Here is a 22,861-nt window from a genome sequence, read left to right as displayed (position 1 = left end):
TTGTGCTCAGACCAGTCGCATGATTCACATACATTCAAGCACACATCAGTTGATTGCGACCAATTTAAAGACAACAATTGTTCTGAATGAAGTCCAAATGGATGCGTTCAAAGCTATGAACTTGAAATTAAATTAAAAATTCTTCTTTGTTTCCTTTCATTAGACTTTTTTATTCTGTTTTTCTTTTTCTCTTCAACAGAAACATTTCATTTTGCGAGTTTCGCCGTTTCTATAAATGCGATAAGCATTCCATGTATATGTTTATGTCTCTCTAGTGCTTGTCTGAAACTCATTTTTACAATAGATTTAATACTACTCCTATTTAACTACAAATAAAAATAGAGACGATAGGTATGTGTTTTTGATGCTGTTATCCTTTTAAATTGCACTGATAGCATTACTGCTTGTATTTGTGTTCACCGCATTCCCAGAGCTAATCACAGCTGGACGCTCTTTCAAATTGGTACGCCATGAAAAGTAGATATTCCAAAAAACAGCAACTGTTTGAGTTAACAGCACCTGATAGTTCAATGGAATTATGCTGAAATTGATGATTTGAACCCATGGCCAAACACTGTAATTCGCAATAAGGATATCTTTGTAATCGTTTCGCAGTTTATCTTTAACTTTGTCAACATCCTGATGTTGAGAGTATCCAATCACAGACAATAAGCAGGCTAAGAAAATCGGAGCAAACACCGCTTGATCGATGAACACTTTTTGCATCGTACGACCCAATGTACTCTTTGCGGTCACTCGAGCATCCAATGTTCCATACCATTTCCGTAAACCAGGACCCTATTGAAGAAAAAAATTACAGGTTTTCTAGGTTGTCATACAAAAAATACTATCCAATGTTGTTGAATCTACTTACAGCCACACAAAATCCAATCGAGAAGAATTTCAACGTTCTCACATAGTCAACTTGGGATAATTTCTGCTTTTCAATTATAGTTTGAGCCAAAAAGTCTCCTGCACCCATTAAAAAACCTGCCTTTAATACAAACGCAAATTAATCATGGAATTTCTTTTCGTACAAATGGCTCTATTCTGCACCCAAAAAAATTGGCCATTTTTACAACAAAAACATTTATTCATTCTAACCTGTGCAGCCTGCATTAAAACAGGATACTTGTCTAAGGCCTTTTGGTATTTGCCGGAAAATTGGCGAATATGTGGATTATTACGCCATGCAAATCGAGACAGCTTTGAGAATATCATTGTGTTCTTTGTTATACTCGGGAATTTTCCACGCTAAACAAATGTCAGCAGTTTATTCAATAAACATTCACTTAATTTCCATCAAAATGACAAATTCCGTGATAATTAGCTGGCTATCGATTGTAATTAACTGATTTTAATGTGATTTTCTTTCAATTTTCTCAATTTGATCTCGAGTGGCTGATGCTAAAAAATAAATTACGTTCAGAAGAAATTTTCGAAGTTTGACAGCCGCGTGTTTTCAATACAACTGTCAATGTGGTTGTGCTTCAAGTTCAATAATAGAACTCATCTGTCAAAGTGGATTGCGTCTTGGTTATCAACAGCAGCTTTTTTCGGCCGTTTCTTTTACTTTTTTTACTAATCAAATTTCCAATCATATTCAGAATGTAAATATGAAACTATAATCACAATTATATTTTTAAAACTGTTCAGACAATCGTGATAATAAAAATAAAACGGGTTGACCAATAAAATTTCGACTCATATTTCATAAAATTGGTCGATAAAGATCTTCCAACACCTTCAGGAGCTACAATCCTTTTTTCCATGCAGCAAAAATCTAAATTCAGAGTCTGCGATGAATATACTTTTTTATTCACTTTTCCCAAAAATAATAATATGAAGATTATATTTCGAAATATTTATGTTATTTCATAGCATTTTTTGCAGAAAATTTCAAATTAATGAAAGTCATTAACAGATACAGCAGGGAACTTAGTAAGCTGCTGATAGACGTTGTTCAGTGGCTCTTTTAAAAGAAATTAACACTTTTTCTACTTCTCATTACAATGAAACCATTATTTTTTTCTCAATTTTGTGATCGTTCTTCACTTTTATTATTCGAAATTTCTGTTGATTTGAAAGCATTTTATTCATCATGGAATTCTATTCTCAAGTAGCTGGATTTTTTAATCACCATTTTGGACATACATTTTGACGTTTTAGATTTACCCTAGTTTTAATTAGTTTGTATAACAATAAATCAGCTTATTGATGTATGATTTTCAGCATGCAAAGAAACCCTTTACACAACAAAGTTCAAACCTCATTTTGAATTTCTGTCACAACAAAAGTTTCTGTTTCCATCGGCTCGGCGGCTTCTTCCGTTTCCTCTGTTTCCTCTGTGGTTTCTTCGGTTGGCAATTTTTCGTAGAGTTTCTTCAGCGATTCCATGTTCTCTTTCATATCGTTGATGCGCTTCAAGTACAATTTATACACGAAATCAGCCATTTCGGACATATTTTCAACGACTTTGAATTCGGATTCAATTTTGTTATCCAATTTTCGTTCGCCAGGGAACATTTCATCTGGCAATAGATGTAGCTTGGTGGGTCGTTTTAGAAGAATATTAAATACCGGCTGTAGTTCGAAGCAATCCTTGAAAAGAGACACTCGTCCGAAAATGTACAATCCAAGCCGAGCACGACTCATTGCGACGACCAAACGTCGAACATCACGCAAGTGACCAACCGCTTTTGTTCTGACTAATGAGAGTAAAATGTAGTCGTTCTGTTGACCTTGATACTTATCAACAGTGGTAACTTTCAATGGGCGGCCAATCAGAGGATTCTCTCCGCATCTCATGTTGATTACATCGCGAATCAGATGCTTCTGCCCATTGTACGTTGTTAAAATGGAAATTTTCTCCGCTGGATAGCCCAATAAACGCATGTACATGAACACAGCGACAACATACTCGGCTTCGGCCAAATTTTGATAGAAGAATAGATTTGGTTCGGTCTCACCAACGCCATTGAAATTTTCAACATTGATCAACTGATAGTCAAACTCGAAACCAGGATTCGCCAAATTGTACTCAACCTTGTCAAGGACGTGTTGCAAATCGTTGAGTTTTTTGTAGCGCCACTTGTACAACGCCGAAATACTTGAACGGGCACGACCTTGGCAATCCAAATCAACGGTCGGAACGCCCAGTCGGACCAACCGTGTGAATAGCGATTGTTCCATGTTTGAATACTTTTGGAAGGCGATATTCTTGATGACTGGTGGCAATTGGTGGTGATCTCCAATCATGATCCAGCGCTTCAAACGGTTGTGGCCATCCAATGGATTTTGTAATAGCAACGGAATGAATGTTTCAATTTCGAGAATTTGAGCGGATTCTTCCATTAGAATGTTATCGTATTTGAAACCCATGTTGACTAATTCTTTGCGTTTAAGGGCGGCATGAGTACAAGTCATCGCAATTATACGAGCCTCTTTCACCAAAAGGTATTTCGAACGGTCCAATCCACTGCGGAGCAGTTCGAATGCTCTGAACTCTTCCAACTGTGTGAATATCTTTGAAATGTACTCGAAGCATCCTTTGGCCACATCCAAATCGCCCTGATAGCTTTGGCCAGTGAACAGTGGTTGCGGTGCGTCATTAAAGAAACGTGTGAATGGAAATTGCTCACTAAATACGATCGGTGTGTATTTTTCGCCATTGTAACCTTCAATTTCGCTGACAAACTTTTCCCAGCGTGAAATCACTTGATACAAATAGAAATACCCGGCTGTTTCACATGTGTACGAAACATCGCCGGTGACGCCGAGAGATTCCTGTAGTTTTTGAACTTGATTCAGTAGATCGATACGCTTGGCCAGCACATAATTGACTCGACCGTATCGACTGTAGTCCTTTTCCGTTTCAAGTGCCTCTTCTCCGTGACCCAAACGCAACAAGTGACGCTCATCAATATCCAATGCCATAATTTTTTCAAACAGTTGATTCAACGCTTGATTGGAATGTGTAACAATCAATGTTCGCTGGTTCGGATGGTTATGATAAAGATTTGAAATGATTTGAACAGCAACATCAGTTTTACCCGTACCTGAAAGAAACGCATTTCAATTTTAAATTTATTTGAAAATAAAGATTATGATTTTTTATTACCTGGAGGACCAACGACCAAGGTCAACCCATGTTGCATTCCCGAACGAATCGCTTCAATTTGTGTGGGAGTGAATTTGATGGCATTCTTTTTCGGTTCATCGTATGGATATGGACCGCAGTTTGGTAAAGGTCCTTGCTCAACTTTGATTATTTTCGGTAGCTCCATACTCTCATCTTCGTCGTCGTCATCATCATCTTCATCTTCGTTGGATTCCCTCACATCTTCGAATGTCAAAAGCATTGGTCGTGCCAATTTTTTCTCATCTCCTTTCACCTCGATTTTGTAGTCTGGGAAACATTCCCGCAAGTGCTCAGTATCCAAAAAAGTATCATTGAAATTGAGGGTCTTCTCTTGGTATGGCATTCTTTTGTAATGCGCAGCCGATGGGTCCCCATATCCAAGAAGAATGTCATGTAACCAACTTGGGACGACACAAACTGTATTCATCAAATGACGAATAGTTTCAAGAACAGCCTTGAAATTGTTCTCCTTCGGCTTTCGACGAATGATAATATTGAATGATTCGTAAACATCAACTCCAGACTCTTGTAAATTATCCATATCCATACGATACTGATTGCAATCAAGCCAAACTCGGTAAGTTCGTTTTTCTCCGGGTAACTGTGGCCGTGGATCAGGGCCATCTTCAATAACACGACCATTTGCATCCAACATTCCTTCGATTTCACAACCACGGACACTAACAAGACCAACTTGGGGGATGAATGGCTCTCGATAGTTGTACTTTGTTCCAATTGAACATGTCGGCTGTACACAAACCAGGAAACAAACATCATGCTTACGCAAACTCTCCCATTCCTCTTGAATTTCTGGGCGAACGCTCAATGTGACCGACACATCAGCACGAACTCTCGAGGGTTTTTTCTCGCCGATATGTGGCTTTGCCACTTCAACCACAGCAAATGATGATATCGGTAGAGCCTGGATTATTTGAAATAGAAAAAAAGCGATTGATATTAAATTCAACCTATTGTTTGCCGGTGTAATTTCATTTGAGGACTTTGAATAAATCTTACCATTCGAGCCCATCCAGCGAACATAACGTCACCCTCTTCATCTCTCCATGGCAACATTCGGCTAACAGCGTCTTCGATATCCTGACGAATTTCAAATGTAGATTCCAATCGAAATAGGTTGCAGTTCCGCAGCAAATAGTCGTGCAAAGTCAAAAACTGTAAATTCAATTTTGGCAGCGACAAACAACCCTCACCAGAATAATACTCGTTCGGTACAATGTTTTCGTCCCAAATGATGTTTTCTATGAAATAAAGTAGTATATTAAATTCAATCAAAATGCTTTAGAAGGGTGAGTGCAATAAAATTTACCTGTTGGATAGAGTGGCATATCGTTCAAAGCATCCAATTGTGATACTCGGCGCTCGTGACGTGAGATCAGAAGTTCTCGTAAGAATTCAACATCAGCGCGATGCCATTTGAAATGGTTTGACTCTTTTTCACCCGGAATCAAGTACAAAGAGCGGGCAATTTGCTTGAGACTACCATCGTTCAACATATCAAAATGTGATTTTAGTTTTCCTCTGGTATCGACAGCAGCTACATTTGTCAATGCAAACAATTTCAATTCGGGAAATTTGGCGAATGCGGCTCGCTGGAGCGAAATCAGCTTCTTGTAATGAATTTGTGTCATATCGTGATCGGTGAGAGCGTCCCCAGTTTCATCGTTGATTTCAAAACGAGAGTAGAATTTTAGTGTATCGAGCAGCTGCAAGAAGAGTTGCCCCTCCGGCCGACGCACCAATGGGGCCAAAGCACACCGGACCACCAGGTGGCAATCGTCCAAAACAGTGTTAAAGAATCTTCTGGTTGGCAGCAAAGCTTCCAAGTCAATGACCAATTCTAAAAATCGTTCGCAATACCGTACTGTATCAATGAAAATTGGACCTTCCTCAGGAATTTCTTCGAGAATACGAATAAATTTCACCATCAACCGTTGCAGAAAGAAGCGCTCAAATTCGAGTTGTTCCTTCTGTTCGGATTTGTCTTTTTTCTGCAACTTTTTCCAGAATTTCTTCCATTGAGGAGTGGAATTGAGTTCGGCTTCACGACGACTTGGCTGCAAACATTGCCACATGCCAAGAGACACCAATTTCTTCGTTTGATTACGACACAGTTCCACTTCCATGCTGTTGAAACAGTGATTCAAGAAGAGAATTAAAGCGGTTTGCTGTTTCGCCACAATCGGAGTGAATTTCTCCTCTGACAAACAATAGTTCAACACTTTCTCAAAGAAACCCGAAAACTGTACCGGGTTCTTTTCAAACGAATTCCACGCATCGACTCGTTCGCGGAATTTCTCGTTACACATGAACACAATTGACATCACATGTTCATAGGAGCTGTGTTCTGCGTAAAAGTTTGGCCACAAATAGTTTTCCAAATATTGGCTGAACTCCAGCAAAATGATGTTTCGCAGTCGAGCTGATGCACCAATTATATCCGTTCGGTAGATTTCCACGATGATATCTGGATCGAATGGTAAATGCTTCTCATTTGACCAATATTGATTCGCAAGCACTGTCAATTTGTCGGATTTGATCTGTGCCACAGTCGGCGTACCTTTTGTCTTTTTCACTTCACTTTCATTGGTTTCTTTTTTTGGAGTGGTCTTTTTCTTCGCCATCTCACTACTCAAAACTCGGTGCAATTTTTTATGAGAATAAAATGGAAAAAAAAACTCTTAATTCTTTGCGTTTGTGCTTCTTGATGCGTTGTTTCTTTATTTAGGTTATGTGAATGTTTTAATACGTTTAGCGGCTGTCAAACAAACCAGTCGAGCAACCTAACAATAACGAAAAATATCATTAATGACACTTCGAGCTGTCATAATATCATCGACAGAGGAAAAGAAAAAAAATATAGTCATAATACTAATTCTTGACGTGTAAAGTCCAACAAATTTTCTTACATACCATCACCTGAACAACAAAAAACAATTGAATAAACAAATCGATTGGTTTGAGCAACATGCTATAAAATGACGATAAATAATAAGTTTTATTTCGAAAATACTGTGCGGAGTTTGGCACGGGTGTTAGCACAAATCAAACCAACACCATGGGAAAAAGTGAGAGCTCTTATCATTTCAGTGTCCTTCAATTGTAAAATCGATAAAATCAATTTCGCACAAAACTGAGACGCTCAACGATTATCCAAATTCCAATAGATTTGATAAAATTATCCTTTATATTTTTGTGTAGGTTTTGTCACTGTATCGCTATTGTCCCCAAGAAAATGCGGCTGGAGTGTTTTGTTTGGATTTTCGGGCTCAAGAAGCTGTCATTGCACTAGGCTTGTACTTTCTTGACAGTGGATGTCAACATGAAACGAAAATTGTGCCATACCTCCTGAGATTGAACAAAGCGTTGCCCAAGGCCGTATGGGTCGATGATGGGAAACCTAAAAAGTCGGACCGTAAGCGATTTCCATGCGAATTCAAGAGAAAAATAGAGAATAAAATTGTCGTATATTTATCATAGGTGTTCCAGCTTCAGAACGGTTCAGTTTCTGTCTTAACACATTACTATCGGATGTTGCGGTCAATTGCCCGGATGTACGTGACACGATTATCGAAAATCAAGTGAGCACTCTCGATTCACTGACAACGATGATAAAATCTAGTCGCGAGAGTAATACATTGCCACCAATAAATTTATGCAAAGCAACCGTTCCGATTTTGCTTGGTTTGGGGCGGGCAATGGGCCGTTACGCACACAGTATCCCACCGCTTTTATGTCGAATTTTTCCGCCAATAACGATACCATCTGCTACAAAAAACACTTCAACGACAACCAACAATTACACACTTCATGAACGGCAACAAAGTCTATCGCAATTTCGCTCTATCATACCCCGATCATTGTCGGGTGGCTTGAGTTGCGAAGCTCTCGACGATTCCATGAGTGATGACACCGATTCAACAAATCGACCACCAAAACTGCAATCCTACTATTCTGTGCCGTATGATCCGACGACGTACTTTTTTTCAAAATACGGATCAAGTTTTAATCAATTTCCAAATATGCGTTTCTATGAGACACCGGAGAAGAAAATGAAAATTCAATTCAAAATCCAATACTTGCAAAGCATTTTTGCGATTGCCAAAAAACTGTTGACGAAAGAAACTCTTGATTATCTCGATGAACAGGCCAGCGACATATATTCATTACATCAAATCAAATCGTATCCATACAAAAGTTTTTCCGAAACAATCAATTTGGTACTGGTTACACTGTTGCGTGAAGTACTCCAAAATGAAACAGGTAAACGCAGAAACATTTGAATCATAACATAAGACAAAACCTAACGATAAAGAATATTTTTGAATAGATCTACCAACGCCATTCACGAAGGATGTGCAAGAATTTGTGAAGAACTTATTCCTGAATGGTCAAACTGAATTGCAGAAGAAACAAAATGACCAGGAGAAAGAGCATCGAGAACCAGGCTGCACGGCCATCAATAAATATAAAATCAATGTAATGGCCAATGCAGCCTGTGTAGATCTGCTGGTGTGGGCGATCAACGATGAAACCGGTAAAGCAACGTTTAAATATTCCATACACAAACTCTTGAAGCAACTTGTCGAATTCTATTAGTACATTCTTGATCAGTTTGATTTAAATGCCATTGATATCTTGCAGCCGATGAGGAGTATAATAATTCTTCTTTACAACATGGTTTAGTGTATTTGTGTAAATTAGGTGAACAAATGTTGTTTGTGTTTGGTTTTCTTTCCATTTCAATGTTTGTGGCTTCGATTATTTAATCCCCAATCTCCAACAAACGATACCATTGTGTCACTAAAATGTCTAATTGATTTCGAATTAATTGAACGTGGCTTGCTTTGAAGAAAACTTCAATCCATCGATTTTATCATATTTACATAAATTGATTTGCTAATTGAGTTTTGTTTTTCAGAGGGTGATAAACTGTGTGGACGATTATATCAGAAATTGAACTTGTTGGTGGGCCAAAAAATTGTGATGGACCACATGCCTCTGCTCATGGTTTGTTTGGAGGTATGAATAAAAACGAAATTGATTATGATTTTGAATTCACTTTGATAGAATAATGCCAAAATTGGACCATTTCTCGTAGTTACAAGTAAATTTGTATCAAATTAAGACACATTGTTCGCAACCAAAACACTTGTCAAGATTTTTGTTTGTGTAATGAAAAAGTTTCATATTCTGTTATCTTCATCATTTACGTAGGGTCTTGGAAAATTGGCAGAAAAGTTTCCGAATATTGCTGGAACATCAATTTCTTATTTAAGAGATTTCTTGGTTGATCCCAGCCCCATATTGGCAAAGTTATATGGTCAAGCACAACAGAAAAAAGATAAGGATTCTTTTAAAATCGTTGGTGAGTTAAGATGGAATTACTGTTTGAATAAAATACAATGTTTTGATTAATTGAATTATTTTCAAACAGTCCAAGGGAACGATTATCGAGCTATCGACGTACCGTTAAAACCGGTTGGCATCACTAAATCCGCTCAAGCAGCTTTTGAGGCATTGAGAGATGCGGCAATTGAAAATTTGAGTATTGCTTTACATGCCGCACATAAGCTTGATCCATACTGTGTACCAGCTCTTGTGGCTAACGTTTCAAATCGCCTCTTTACTGCTGAGAAACAAGAAAAGTAAGAAACCCAAATACCAAAATCCATTATTCCAACACTAATTACAAAAACGTCCATCTTTTATTCTAGTGAATCGAGCCTAGTTTCATTGAACATCATTGTGATGTTGGGTCACGTAGCGGTTGCTTTAAAAAATACCCCAAAAACGACACAAAATATTTTGCAATTTTTCATACAGCGTTTCTGCAAGGTTCCGTCAGAGCAAAATGTTTTGATTGTCGATCAATTGGGATGCATAATTATATCTCGCTGTGAGCCGCCAATCTTCGAGGAAATCATGAAAATGTTCTCGCGCGTAACTGTACAATCTGCATCGCAAGCTTACTCAACGAATACAGATCAACGAAAGCAATACCAACACGTTTCCGATGCAGTTATCAATGCTCTCGGAAACATTGCTGCGAACATTCAAGGCGAAGCCGAAATGTTGGATTTGCTCGGAAAACTATTAGAATTATTTGTGCAAATCGGATTAGAAGGGGAACGATCATATGATAATTCAGCTGGAGCGCAGAAAGCGAGCTCAAGCGCTGGCAACCTTGGCATGTTGATTCCTGTTATTGCGGTAAATTTTTCTACAAAGATTTTAATGTAACTGTATAAATTTGATTGACGAATGAATTGAATGTGAAATTACAGATTTTGGTGAAGCGTTTGCCTCCAATAAAAAATCCGAAGATTCGATTGCACAAGCTATTCAAAGATTTCTGGCTCTATTGTATTGTGATGGGTTTCACCAATTCACGACTATGGCCATCGGAATGGTATCAAGGTGTTCAACAGATTGCAGCCAAATCCCCTCTGCTGATTTCACAAACGGCTCATCGATCGGAAATGCGCGAGTTGAACTACACATCAGCCGTTAAATCCGATAGTGTTAGCTTGAACGAGTTACGAAGCCAGATCTTGGTGCTGTTTGATCATCCTCCAGCTGAAGTTGTGGCCTGTATTCACAAATTCACTTTTGCTCAATGCACCTACTTGCTGAGCGTTTATTGGCTCGAAACATTAAGGTAATTCAAGCAAATTAAAAAATATACTGAACAGAAATGATGTTAATTGTTTGCTTTTGAATGTTTTAGAGTTGAAAATGCCGATGAGCCAAGTTTGGAAGCAATTTTAAGTTACCTGTGCGATATTCCGTTGCAAAAAGACAAATCGGGAATGTGGTCATGCATCAAATGGTGAGCATTTTTTGATAATTTAAACTTGAATCCAACGAAAAAAGTTCTTGACATGTTCAACATTTTCAATTTACAGTATTGCGGATCAAGTATTTGAAAAGTTTCGAAATGTGTTAATATCACAAGAACAGCTCCGTGAAAATGTGTTAGAGTCCCAAGCAATGCTATTACTCGTATACTTCAATCATATTCACAAACAAATTCAAGTGGTTGCCGATCAGTATCTGTCACAACTGGTCGATAAGTTCCCGCATTTGCTGTGGAACAGAAAAGTACTTTGGTGTATGTTGGACGTGTTGCAATTGTTGGCTTTTTCATTAACCCTCGATCCAAACGAAGAGACGCCGACATTAAAGGTCACATCAACACCGTACACACTTCAATTGATGGACAGTTTACCAGCTCGAGAGGTAATTCCAGTCAATTGATTTATATGAATCTCCGAATGAATATCGCTGTTTTTCTTTACTTTCCAAAACAGAGTCGTTTAAAAGATTTCGCCGACCGTTGCCAAGGCATCATCAACGAAGCAATGAAATGGGCACCAAAGTCCACGAAGAGTCATTTACAAGAATATCCGAATCAATTACCAACATCTGCTCTGGCTCATCACAGTGGGCTCGCAATGGCTTTCGATGCTGCTCTGCAGTCGAGCACCCCTTCACTTGCATCCGCACTGCTACCGGTTGCTGCAAAACGTCCACAATGTGTAAACAGTGACACTCCACGGTTTGTGTCGGTTTTGTGTCTACGATCAAAGTATGCCGGAGAGATATCGGGTCTTTTATCTGTGTTGGAAGATGACGAGAAGAGAGGACTAGGCGATCGTTTGGTAAAAGAGATTTGGGAAGCATGCTACGATAAAAGTGATGCCAACTACCGCGGTGCAGTTTGGAGGGCAACCGCTTATCTGATCATTTGTTCTGGAATCAATCGAAAGCTATTGCACGCAATTTGTGAGTGATAATCTTTTGGTTAAACATTAATGAGCCTAAAATAAATATAAAAAATTGAATTTGTTTGTAGCCACATCGCAAGTTGAATTGTTCACCGAATCCGCAATGGAAACTGCTGTTGAATGTTGGCAATGGGTGCTAACAGCGCGTCCAGATCTGGAACTATCTTTCATGATGGAGATGGTTAGTGCATGGGAAACGACATTCGAGAAAAAAATTGGCCTTTTTGCCGAAGATGTTGCATTAACAAGTCCATTGGCCGCACATCAAGGCTGTCAATTGATTCCGCCTCCGATCAATGTGAAACCGCACCAAATTTGGCTGCAGTTAATTTCGGAAATTGTTGACACAGCCAAGTATTGCAATCGAGATAAAGTCGAAATGTTTGCACTATTATTACATCGATGCCTACCGATGGACATAAATAACAAACAAAATCGAAATGTCGCCACGGTCGGTTGTCGTTTCAAGCTGCTCCAGTGTGGTTTATCGCTTTTACAAGGTAACACCTTACCAAAAGCCCTATCGAGAAATATTTTGCGTGAACGGATTTATAGTCATGCACTGGAATACTTTTGCGGGCCGCAATTGTGTCCGAGCCAAAGTCGTGATGTTTTGCTTGAAGATATAACCATTTTGCTGAAATTTTGGCAAACAATGCGTAGCGAGAAAAAGCATTTGATCACAAGCGAAGTGGGTGACTATGATATCAATCCCACCACACACACGTTGTCAGTCACGAAATTGTCATTAGACACTCTTTCGAATGCTGGCAGCGATGTAGCTCGAAGCACAAGCACCGGAACAGGCGGCTGGTATAACACCATTCCACATTCAACATCAACACTGTCGAAGCGTTCGGTTCGATCGAAACGGTCCCCATTCCAGAAGGCAGCCTACGACAAAGACTACATGAAAAAGCGCAATTTAATCCTGGAATTATTGGTATGGAACACTCTATGAAAGCATAATATATAGGAAAATCCTACTACATTGCCCTAGTATTACATAACCCGTACTGAAATTCAACACTTTTATAGGATCTGTATTTCCGAATTGCGTTATGTGTGTTTTGAAATGTTTTTGATCAATTTTTAGGCTGCTGAAATCGAATTTCTGATTACATGGTACAACCCAAATTCGACACCACATCTAACCATTCCTGGTGAAGATGCAATCAATGAATGGCGCGCTCGGCCAATTAAATTGAGCTTGTGGCGTGATTACACCCGATTAGCTTGGTTCTACAATCCAGCGCTTGCAATTTACTTGCCACAAAGAATTCGAAATGCCGAATCGATTGAGGATGAAGTGACACGTTTGGTTTGCTCCGATCCAATTGCTGTCTCCCATATTCCTGAAGCATTAAAATACCTAGTTACCACAAAGACATTATTAGCTGAATCTCACGAGGTAAAGTAATGCTCTCTCCTCGAATCAAGTAAAAAACTTAAAGAGCACCTCTTCTAGCTTGAGAAAATAAAACAGAAACCATCCAACCGAAGAACAATGAACTGAACAATCATTTTTATTTGCAGCTTGTGTATATGTTGACTTGGTCACCGGTGAATCCAATTCAAGCGCTTTCGTATTTCTCACGTCAATACCCAACACATCCGCTAACTGCCCAGTATGCCATTAAAACACTATCTGCTTATCCGGCCGAAGCAGTTCTACCATACATTCCTCAGCTTGTACAAGCACTACGACACGATACGGTTCGTATTGCTTCTTGCAATTACTCAACAACAAAAACGCATTTCAATTTTTCAATTTACCATCCATTGCAGATGGGCTATGTGACCGAATTCATCAAGAACATTCCAGCACGATCGCAAATCGTTGCCCATCAACTCATTTGGAATATGCAAACGAACATGTACATGGACGAGGATCAACAGCATAAAGATCGTAGGTTCAAAAAGCAAGCAAAAACTTATCGACATAGTAACACGTGTTTTCTTCTCCCAAACTCCCAGCGGTTTTGTTTGATCATTTGGAAGCATTGACTCAAAAGATCATATCATCATTCTCTGGTGGTGCCAAACGATTCTATGAACGTGAGTTTGACTTCTTTGGTAAGATAACAGCAGTTTCGGGTGAAATTCGTTCATTTGCGAAAGGTGTACCGCGAAAAAAGGCGTGCCTAGAAGCATTGAGCAAAATTAAAGTGCAGCCCGGATGTTATTTACCATCGAATCCAGAAGCAATGGTGATCGATATTGACTATAACAGCGGAACACCCATGCAATCGGCAGCTAAAGCTCCTTACCTGGCACGATTCAGAGTGTATCGATGTGGTATAACAGAATTAGAGCAGCTGGCAATGGATGTATCGAATCAAGATTCAAGCAATGCCGTTCAGCCAAGCATCACGCTTGGCGTTGATTCGTGGCAAGCAGCCATTTTCAAAGTTGGCGATGATGTGCGTCAGGACATGCTTGCGTTGCAAGTGATTAAAATATTTCAGAATATTTTCCAACAAGTCGGACTGGATTTGTATTTGTTTCCATACCGTGTTGTGGCAACAGCACCAGGTGTAAGTGACAAACCATTCTTAATGTGCGAATGCCCTTGTAATTGTATATTTACTTAATCATTTAGTGTGGTGTTATCGAGTGCGTTCCGAATGCAAAGTCCCGTGATCAACTTGGACGTCAAACCGACACTGGACTGTATGAGTATTTTTTGCACACCTATGGAGACGAAACATCAAAGGAATTCCAGTTGGCTCGTAGCAATTTCGTTAAATCGATGGCCGCTTACTCAGTCATTGGTTATTTGCTTCAGATTAAAGATCGTCACAACGGAAATATAATGATCGATACAGATGGCCATATCATTCACATCGGTAAGGCAAAATTATTATCACAATTCAATTTGCGGAACAAAGTTTTAAAGAAAATTTTGAAATATTTCCAGACTTTGGGTTCATGTTTGAGTCTTCACCCGGTGGAAATATTGGCTTTGAAACTGACATGAAGCTAACTGATGAAATGGTCATGATAATGGGTGGTAAAATGGAAGCACCAGCATTCAAATGGTTTTGTGAATTGTGTGTTCAAGCGTTCCTAGCTATTCGACCGTACCAAGATGCTATTGTTTCATTGGTATCACTTATGCTTGATACTGGACTGCCGTGTTTCCGTGGACAAACCATAACGTTGTTGAAGCAACGTTTTGCTCCAGCCAAAAACAATAAAGAAGCATCAGCACACATGCTAGCCATCATTCGAAATTCGTATCAAAATTTCCGAACTCGTACTTACGATATGATTCAGTATTACCAAAATCAAATCCCGTACTAAACGCCACCAGTCCCGTGTGCTTACTCTCGTATTTTTACTTTAATTTTGGAGTTTCATGTTACTGTTTTTTTTTTTGAAATTGTCATTGGATTAATGAAAAATCGAAGAAATAGTCGTTGTTAGTTCAAATGATTTCTTCAAGTAATTTTATTGATGTTATTGGTGATTTAAATTTTTGTTGAGAGAGAATAGAAATCCATTTCTATTAAGAAATAAAGCTAATATATATTCCAACATTCATTTACCTATGTATATCTTGGTCATGTTACAGAAATATATTCAGTCAATTAATTAGTCTCAAATTAAAACTCATTTTTTTATTATTCCAACATATTTACTTGAAGATTAGTTAATCTCTAGAAAATGTATAGCGGCGTACGCTGTGACACTTATGAATTTTCAAATAAATTAAGCGCTTGCAGTTATATTATCTGAAAATGACACAGATTCTAGCTATTCCATTTCTGAATTAAATTTTTCTTTATTTCAAATCATAAAAAAAGATAATTGCCAATCTTGCGATAAGGGTGAACTGATAATTCTTCATTCAGAAGTATAAATAAGACGAGTTATCAGACGGTTATTGTATTGTACTGTGAACTATCAAAATGAAGTTTTTGTTATCGTTTCTTATACTTTATGCGTTGGTTGGCATCAACCAATCAAGCATTGAAACTATTTTTGGCGAGATCGAGAATCACGACTACATTGGTGAAAAAATGGGTTATACTCAGTAAAAAGAGTGTTTCTTCCAAAGTATTATTTTGGTACTTTATGGTACATTTAGTACCTATGGAACTAGAATATAACGCCATAGTACTAGTTTGTAAAACACGCTTTTTAATTGGAAAACTCTCGGAAAAGCGCTACTGTGGGAAATCGGAAAAGCGGGGAAATTTCATACCAGTCTCAATCGATCGGGCGGGAAATTTCATGTGAGGTAGTGACCCTGCGGGCGATTTTGAAGCGAAAAAACCATCAATTTCTGAGATAAATGAAAAAATTCCGGAATATCGGCAAGTTTTTTCCATTTATCTCAGAAATTGATGGTTTTTTCGCTTCAAAATCGACCGCAGGGTCACTACCTCACATGAAATTTCCCGCCCGATCGATTGAGACTGGTATGAAATTTCCCCGCTTTCCCGATTTCCCACAGTAGCGCTTTTCCGAGAGTTTTCCAATTAAAAACCGAGTTTTACAAACTAGTACTATGGCGTTATATTCTAGTTCCATAGGTACTAAATGTACCATAAAGTACCAAAACAATACTTTGGAAGAAACACTCTTTTTACTGAGTATTGAAGGCGATCCAACCACTATAGATGTATCAAAAAAATTCACATTCCGATCAGTAAATTGAACTTAAATGTTCCAATTTCAAAAATATTATGTTCATTACAAATCTCAATTTAAAATTTAATTTTGCAGAAAGATGAATGTCAAACTCATATGATCACAGGCTTAGTGTTGGACCGTTCGACAATATAAAAAAAAATTGTTTTGTTCGTTCGTTCGAAAGTTTTGTAAAAAATTATTTTGTTCGTTCGTTCGTTCGAAAAGTTGAAAATTAATTTTTTTGCTCGTTCGAAAATTATGAAAAAAAAAAAATTTGTTCGTTCGGAAATTGCTATGTTCGACCGTTGGTATTTTTACATTTGAAATACATAGGAAGTAAATACAATTTTGATTTCTTTGGGTAAGACTGAAGGTACAACGTAATTACCGGTGTTATTACCTAGTTATACACAGAATGTACCACTGGTAATAATTATTATCGATCTTATTACCGATTAATAAGTAATTACTAAGATGATAGTTATTACCCATTATTACCGTTAAGTACTTAATTAAACGTTGTACTTAAGCTTGAGTATGTACTTAACATACTTAACGTACTTAACGTACTTAAAGTACATACTTAAGCTTAAGTACAACGTTTAATTAAGTACTTTACGGTAATAATGGGTAATAACTATCATTTTAGTAATTACTTATTAATCGGTAATAAGATCGTTAATAATTATTACCAGTGGTATTACTCAGTAATAACGCCGGTAATTACGTTGTTCCTTTGGGTAAGACTGAAACCCAAAGAAATCAAAATTGTATTTGCTTCCTATGTATTTCAAATGTAAAAATCCCAACGGTCGAACATAGTAATTTCCGAACGAACGAACGAGCAAAAAAAATAATTTTCAACTTTTCGAACGAACGAACGAACAAAATAATTTTTTACAAAACTTTCGAACGAACGAACGAACGAACGAACAAAACAATTTTTTTAAATGCATTCGTCCGGTCGAACAAGTGTTCGAAAGTGTTCGACGGCCAACCACACGTGTGCAGGGGGGGGGGGGGTATTCCGGTTTTCCCCCCCCCTAGGATTCCAAAATGTGGACCCTCCTCCAAGCGATTTGGAAAATTATACACTAGATAGAATCGATTTTCAAAAGTGAGGACCTTTTTTTTTTTAGGTCTTCATTTTTTTTCACACCCATTTATAAATTTGCAGACCCCCCCCCCCTCCTGGCAAAATCATTTTACCCCCCCTAGAATTTTTGACCTTGCACACGTCTGCGGCCAACACTACACAGGCTTTAGAAAAGTTGATGAAACCAACTATTCACCAAAGTTCAAAATAGAAAGCGGAGGCACTGGGTTCACTGAGATCGTAGTAAACATCACATCGGATTATATGAAACCAATTATCAGAAGTACATTCTATTTTTATGGCGATAAAGTTTAAATGACGCTACCGCTAGCAATCTGCATCGATTTCAAAAACAAAAACTTATCGATCGATCGGTTAAATCCTTATCAAATAAAAACTGCAACATTTGCTCTTATCAGCTCTGATTGTTTATTTTTATTTTATTTTTCGGTATAAAAATGTAATAGTTTGTACGTTTCAAATCGTTAACGATTCAAGGCAAAATTTCACTCTTCAGAGTAAGACGTGGTATAACATTCATGCTGGTCAATTCTTGGAATAAGAGTTTGCAGGCGTATGGCATGGATATTTTCGAGACACTGGCTGACGATTTACAGTTATGGCACCACGAACTGTATGCCAATCGACCACAGGTATTGCAAACATCCACATCGAATGCATCAGACGAAATCATCAATCGCTCCATAATCAACATACTAGCTCCATATGAGATCAAGCAATCTCGTTCCATTTCGCCGAGACGTAGTCCACCTTCACGACTCCTTCCTTGTGTCGGTTGCCGAGTCAAAACTGCTCTTGGTCCTCTTGCACGAGCATGCATTTTGTCTTGCACCATGTGTTTCAATTTCTGATAGTAAACCTGAACATTTGGAATGTAGAACATTAAATTGTAAGATCAAAGTGATCGGAAGGATGACCAAGTGGAATAAATAGTTTACCGGTCCTGAATAAATGTACATTTCGAGTGGTTCGCCCGTGATGCCCGAGTAGAAGACGTCTTTTCCCATGTAATTGTAGCCATGCTTGAACAGTTCGTCTTGGATGTCTGAACATTTTGATCCACCGAAAGCAGTGCCGTAATGGAATTTGCCCTCCAGAAGACCAGCCTTTCCGCCAAGCAACTCAAGCAATTTTCCCACTGTCATACGAGATGGAAAACCGTGAGGGTTCATTACCATATCCGGTGATATGCCGAAGTCTGTGTGGTGAATTTTTGTTGAGAAAATTGGAAATTATATCTTTTGAGTTTTGACAGGCAAATTTAAATTATGTAATTCAACAATCATTTACCGTTGAAAGGCAAATCTTCTTGCTCAACGATCAATCCAGTTACTCCTTTTTGTCCGTGCCGTGAACTAAACTTGTCACCAATTTCCGGGCAACGAGTCTGTCTCAATAGAATTTTGATTAGGAAATCCTCGTCGGCATTCGCAGTCACTAAAACTTTTTCGATGTAACTTGGTTCAGTGCCTTTGTAAGTGATTGGAACCTATGGAGCCAGAATAGGATTTGGAAAATAGAAAGAAACCAAATGAATTATTTTTAGGTAAATGTAAATAGTAATGAACGGAATTGGTGGTTTTGCAACACTCACAGATGAAAATGTAACATTTTGAATGCCCGGCTCCTTTTGTTCGACAGGATTGATTGAAGTTACCGATGGCATTTCTTTATTGATCATTGTCTGTTTGTTTTGAACCATCTCACCCGGCGATACAATCCCATCACTATCTAATGCTTCGTGTCTAAAAATTACTTTGTTTGTGGCTGCATCCTTCGACGGCCCCATAATTCGATCATAAGTCTGATTTGTGTACCGCTTAACAGTACATTTCGTGTTCTTGTACACTAGACACCGACCGTAGCCACGGTTTATCGACGCCTTATTCAAAATGAGCGCATCCTCGATATCGTATCCTGAATAACTCATCACAGCAACGGTGGCATTTTGGCCGGCCGGCAGCTTATCAAAGTGCGTTAACTCGATTGTTTTTGAACGAACCATCGGCGTCTATAAAACGAAGAAGAGAAATGCAAGATACATTTAAAAAACGGAACGCAATCAAATGGATTACCAAAAAGAATGTGCTGTTCTTTACACTTACCTGAGGATAGACGATATTATACATTAGAGTATCAATCCGATTTTTCTGATTGTAACCAATAATACCCATGGCCTGTTTACCCATAGCACATTGATATGTGTTTCGTGGACTCTGATTGTGATGAGGATATGGAACCAATCCAGCACAAACTCCGAGTAAAGTAAACGGCTCAACTTCCAAGTGAGTTGTTTTCTCTGGGACAATGTCGCTTTCTCTTGTCGCGATAAATGAATCATTCTCTTCATTCACATCGAGATATTCAATGAGACCATCGGCCAGAAAATCATCAAACTTGCGCACACCTTCATTTAGCTCGTCAATGTGACGCTTTTTAACCAGAGGTACACCTTTTTCTACAATAACATACGGCCGGCACAAACGACCACCATCGGTGTGAATATAAACGCAGCGCTGCAAGTGATTCGTGTGAATGGATACAAAACTGCCGATGTATCCTCTTCGGCGCATCATTCGGAAAACTTGAATCAACCGTTGATAACAGATCGTAATACCGAGTATGTTACCGTTTATAAAAACCATCATGACTCGATTATTGTTGATGCTTTCTCCGCTCAGCAGACGAATGTCTTCAACGCCTGAATTGAAAGCCAACCGAATGACGGGCTCTTGGTCAACGTCCGTTGTGATATGTGTCATCAACGCTAAATTTTTGACTAAACCACAAGCTTCACCTTCTGGCGTGTCCGATGGACAAAGCATACCCCATTGACTCGGCTGAAGTGAACGTGGTCCCGACACTTTTCGCGATTTTTCGAATTGAGAATTTACCCGGGTCATCATTCCCAGTGCAGAAATATAACTCAATCGTGACAAGACTTGTGTGACTCCAGCTCGTTCCATTTTGAAACGTTTGATTGTCCAATTTCCCGTTGAAATAGCCGATTCCAATCCGGCGGTGATTTGAGCGGCACGCATGTGCTTCACAATATCGAATTGGGCTGCTTTAATTTTGGGGATATTCTTATCGGCGATCGTTTTCAGCTCCCAATTGAAGCGTTTGAATAAATCTTCAAACATCAGAGAGAGCAACGATCCGGCCAATTCAAGCCGCTTGTTACCGTAGTAATCTCGATCGTCGACAGCGGCTTCATTTACTTCGGCAGCCATAATACGACGCACCATCAATGCCACGTAAATCGCTTTGATTTTGAAACTGTAACTTTCAACGGGGACATGCGCTAAAATCGTTGATGCGAGCAGCTCTCTTGCCTCATCCGGCGGTGTTAGATGTTTTGTGGCTGCTGTCGTAAACCTTTTGGCTATTAATTTCGATCCCATGAACTCCAATGCACGCTGTTGAGTGTAAATTTTATTGTTCACAACATCGAGTAGCGATGGACCGAATCGATTTTGTGTGTACTCATCGGTCCCAATGTACTGCATGATCTCTTGGTCTGAAGTCAAACCCATCGCCTTGAAAATTATGGCAATCGGAATATCGTCTGTCATTGAATTGTGACGTAGATAATACTTGCCACCGCGGCTTAAAACGATCGTTCTTGACTTCTTTTCGTGCGTCGAACTCGTCACAATGCACTGCATCACACCATTGTAATCCTCTGTTATCATTTTGTTGTGTGACATTTGTTCTTGAATCAAAATCACTTTCTCCTGGCCGCGAACAACAAAATACCCGCCTGGATCATGTGGACATTCGTTGAGCTGCGACATTTCATACTCTGATTTATTTGAAAGTACACACATCGATGAGCGCAGCATAATCGGCATACGACCAATTAGCAGATTGTTCCGCACAACTCTTTGCTGTCCTCGAGTATATTCAATATCAACGGTTATTGGGGCTGAATAGGTCATATCTCTTAATCGACACTCATGCGGTGTCGTATTCTTCGTTATATTGAAACCATCTTCGACGTCCGGCTTTCCAACGTAAACATTCAAATACTTCAAATAGAAGGCTGGATCGACATCGCTAAGTACTTTATCGTTAGCTTTTACGATATTTTTTATGTCAACATTCACGAAATAGTTGAATGAGTCGATGTGCTGCTTCACGAGACCCTTCACTTGCAAAAAAGCCGGTACCAATTTCCATTTGTCCTGGTGACAAGAAAAAATTACATGGTTTACATTCAGAATTTGTCATTCGTTTAAATTATATTCACGCTTCGAATGTATTGTGACGCCAATTTCACATTTTATCCATCAATTTTCACTATGTTCTAACTTACTAACCTCTATCGTTTTGATTGGATCCCGTAGACGTTTCGGGTCGTCAATGAAAATGTTATTTATTTCAGGCATTTTTCTTAAATAATGACATTATTTTAATACGATTATTGCAATTCAAACTTATTTTTTTCTTGTTTGTTTTTCGAAAACTGAATATCCATCGTTCTATTTCTACCTCATTGAAACGACCACATTACGCTTTTGCAATTTCCGAATAACACAATACACGTGAAGAGAGAGACTTTGACAGTTCGCCGTTTGACAGGTTTTTTGGTTTGACTGTGTATGTGTTGTTGATGTTGACTCTTGGCATTGGTTCTTCAATGCTCTGCTATAATTTTTTCATTCAAATAGGTTCAACTGATGCGTTTGTCGTTGAATCAGAAAAATGGATATAAGATGATGATAACGATGAAAAAAATAAATATATTTTATTCATCACAATATGGATCATGCAAATGTGAAGTTCCCAATTATTCTTGCTTTATTTAAGTTGCAAGACTTTTGTTCGCATTATATTAAGCAATCAACCAATCAATCAATGATCTATGTTCCAAATTCATTGTTTTGGTTCTAAGCCTCTTTTTTGTATTGTATATTACGTTTGAATGTTCTATCTATTTTTTAAAAAGCGAGTTTATTCTTAAATTCCTACGTCTTTTTGCAATTCCGTTGAAATACAAGTGTCAACCTTGTTTATTGTTTGCACATATGCATTCGGCTGTACGTATTTTTGTTTTATTAAAAAAAATGAGCAAACAAAGACGAAACAAGACTTTTTATTGGTACACGACCACGTTCAATGTACAGAATGTAAGGGACCGACAATAAAACA

The 22,861-nt window shown here is 38.5% G+C and overlaps 4 protein-coding genes across 4 annotated transcripts; 1 reads left to right on the top strand and 3 right to left on the bottom strand.

Annotated features, from left to right (window-relative positions):
- Positions 1-145: 145 nt before the first annotated feature.
- On the bottom strand, positions 146-1,476 carry LOC129568287 (protein Mpv17). Its single transcript, XM_055445961.1, has 3 exons — positions 1,105-1,476; positions 875-994; positions 146-798 (listed from the first exon to the last, which is right to left on the bottom strand). Exons 1-3 carry the CDS (start codon positions 1,219-1,221, stop codon positions 379-381), a joined length of 657 nt encoding a protein of 218 aa, XP_055301936.1. The 5' UTR covers positions 1,222-1,476; the 3' UTR covers positions 146-378.
- Positions 1,477-1,797: 321 nt separating this feature from the next.
- LOC129568283 (RNA helicase aquarius) lies at positions 1,798-6,953 on the bottom strand. The gene is made up of 4 exons (XM_055445958.1): positions 5,469-6,953; positions 5,159-5,400; positions 4,121-5,063; positions 1,798-4,058 (listed from the first exon to the last, which is right to left on the bottom strand). Exons 1-4 carry the CDS (start codon positions 6,781-6,783, stop codon positions 2,263-2,265), a joined length of 4,296 nt encoding a protein of 1,431 aa, XP_055301933.1. The 5' UTR covers positions 6,784-6,953; the 3' UTR covers positions 1,798-2,262.
- Positions 6,907-15,563, top strand: LOC129568282 (phosphatidylinositol 4-kinase alpha). The gene is made up of 19 exons (XM_055445957.1): positions 6,907-7,227; positions 7,361-7,574; positions 7,640-8,422; positions 8,490-8,696; positions 9,081-9,181; positions 9,377-9,527; positions 9,597-9,807; positions 9,877-10,372; positions 10,447-10,820; positions 10,890-10,991; positions 11,068-11,401; positions 11,473-11,947; positions 12,018-12,892; positions 13,046-13,360; positions 13,486-13,665; positions 13,738-13,858; positions 13,927-14,486; positions 14,552-14,798; positions 14,870-15,563. The coding sequence occupies exons 1-19, from the start codon at positions 7,138-7,140 to the stop codon at positions 15,253-15,255; spliced, it is 6,222 nt and encodes a 2,073-aa protein (XP_055301932.1). The 5' UTR covers positions 6,907-7,137; the 3' UTR covers positions 15,256-15,563.
- A 2,528-nt stretch (positions 15,564-18,091) lies between these two features.
- On the bottom strand, positions 18,092-22,859 carry LOC129568428 (DNA-directed RNA polymerase III subunit RPC2). Its single transcript, XM_055446277.1, has 6 exons — positions 22,030-22,859; positions 19,813-21,894; positions 19,302-19,718; positions 18,998-19,196; positions 18,646-18,905; positions 18,092-18,566 (listed from the first exon to the last, which is right to left on the bottom strand). The coding sequence occupies exons 1-6, from the start codon at positions 22,096-22,098 to the stop codon at positions 18,180-18,182; spliced, it is 3,414 nt and encodes a 1,137-aa protein (XP_055302252.1). The 5' UTR covers positions 22,099-22,859; the 3' UTR covers positions 18,092-18,179.
- Between the last annotated feature and the right edge of the window lie 2 nt (positions 22,860-22,861).

Source organism: Sitodiplosis mosellana, unplaced genomic scaffold (genome assembly GCF_009176505.1).
Source record: "Sitodiplosis mosellana isolate CC-2019 unplaced genomic scaffold, AAFC_SMos_1.0 Smas_scaffold_18, whole genome shotgun sequence".
NCBI lineage: Eukaryota > Metazoa > Arthropoda > Insecta > Diptera > Cecidomyiidae > Sitodiplosis > Sitodiplosis mosellana.
The sequence above is the reverse complement of the archived record's forward strand: the minus strand, read 5'-3'. Positions and strand labels throughout refer to the sequence as shown.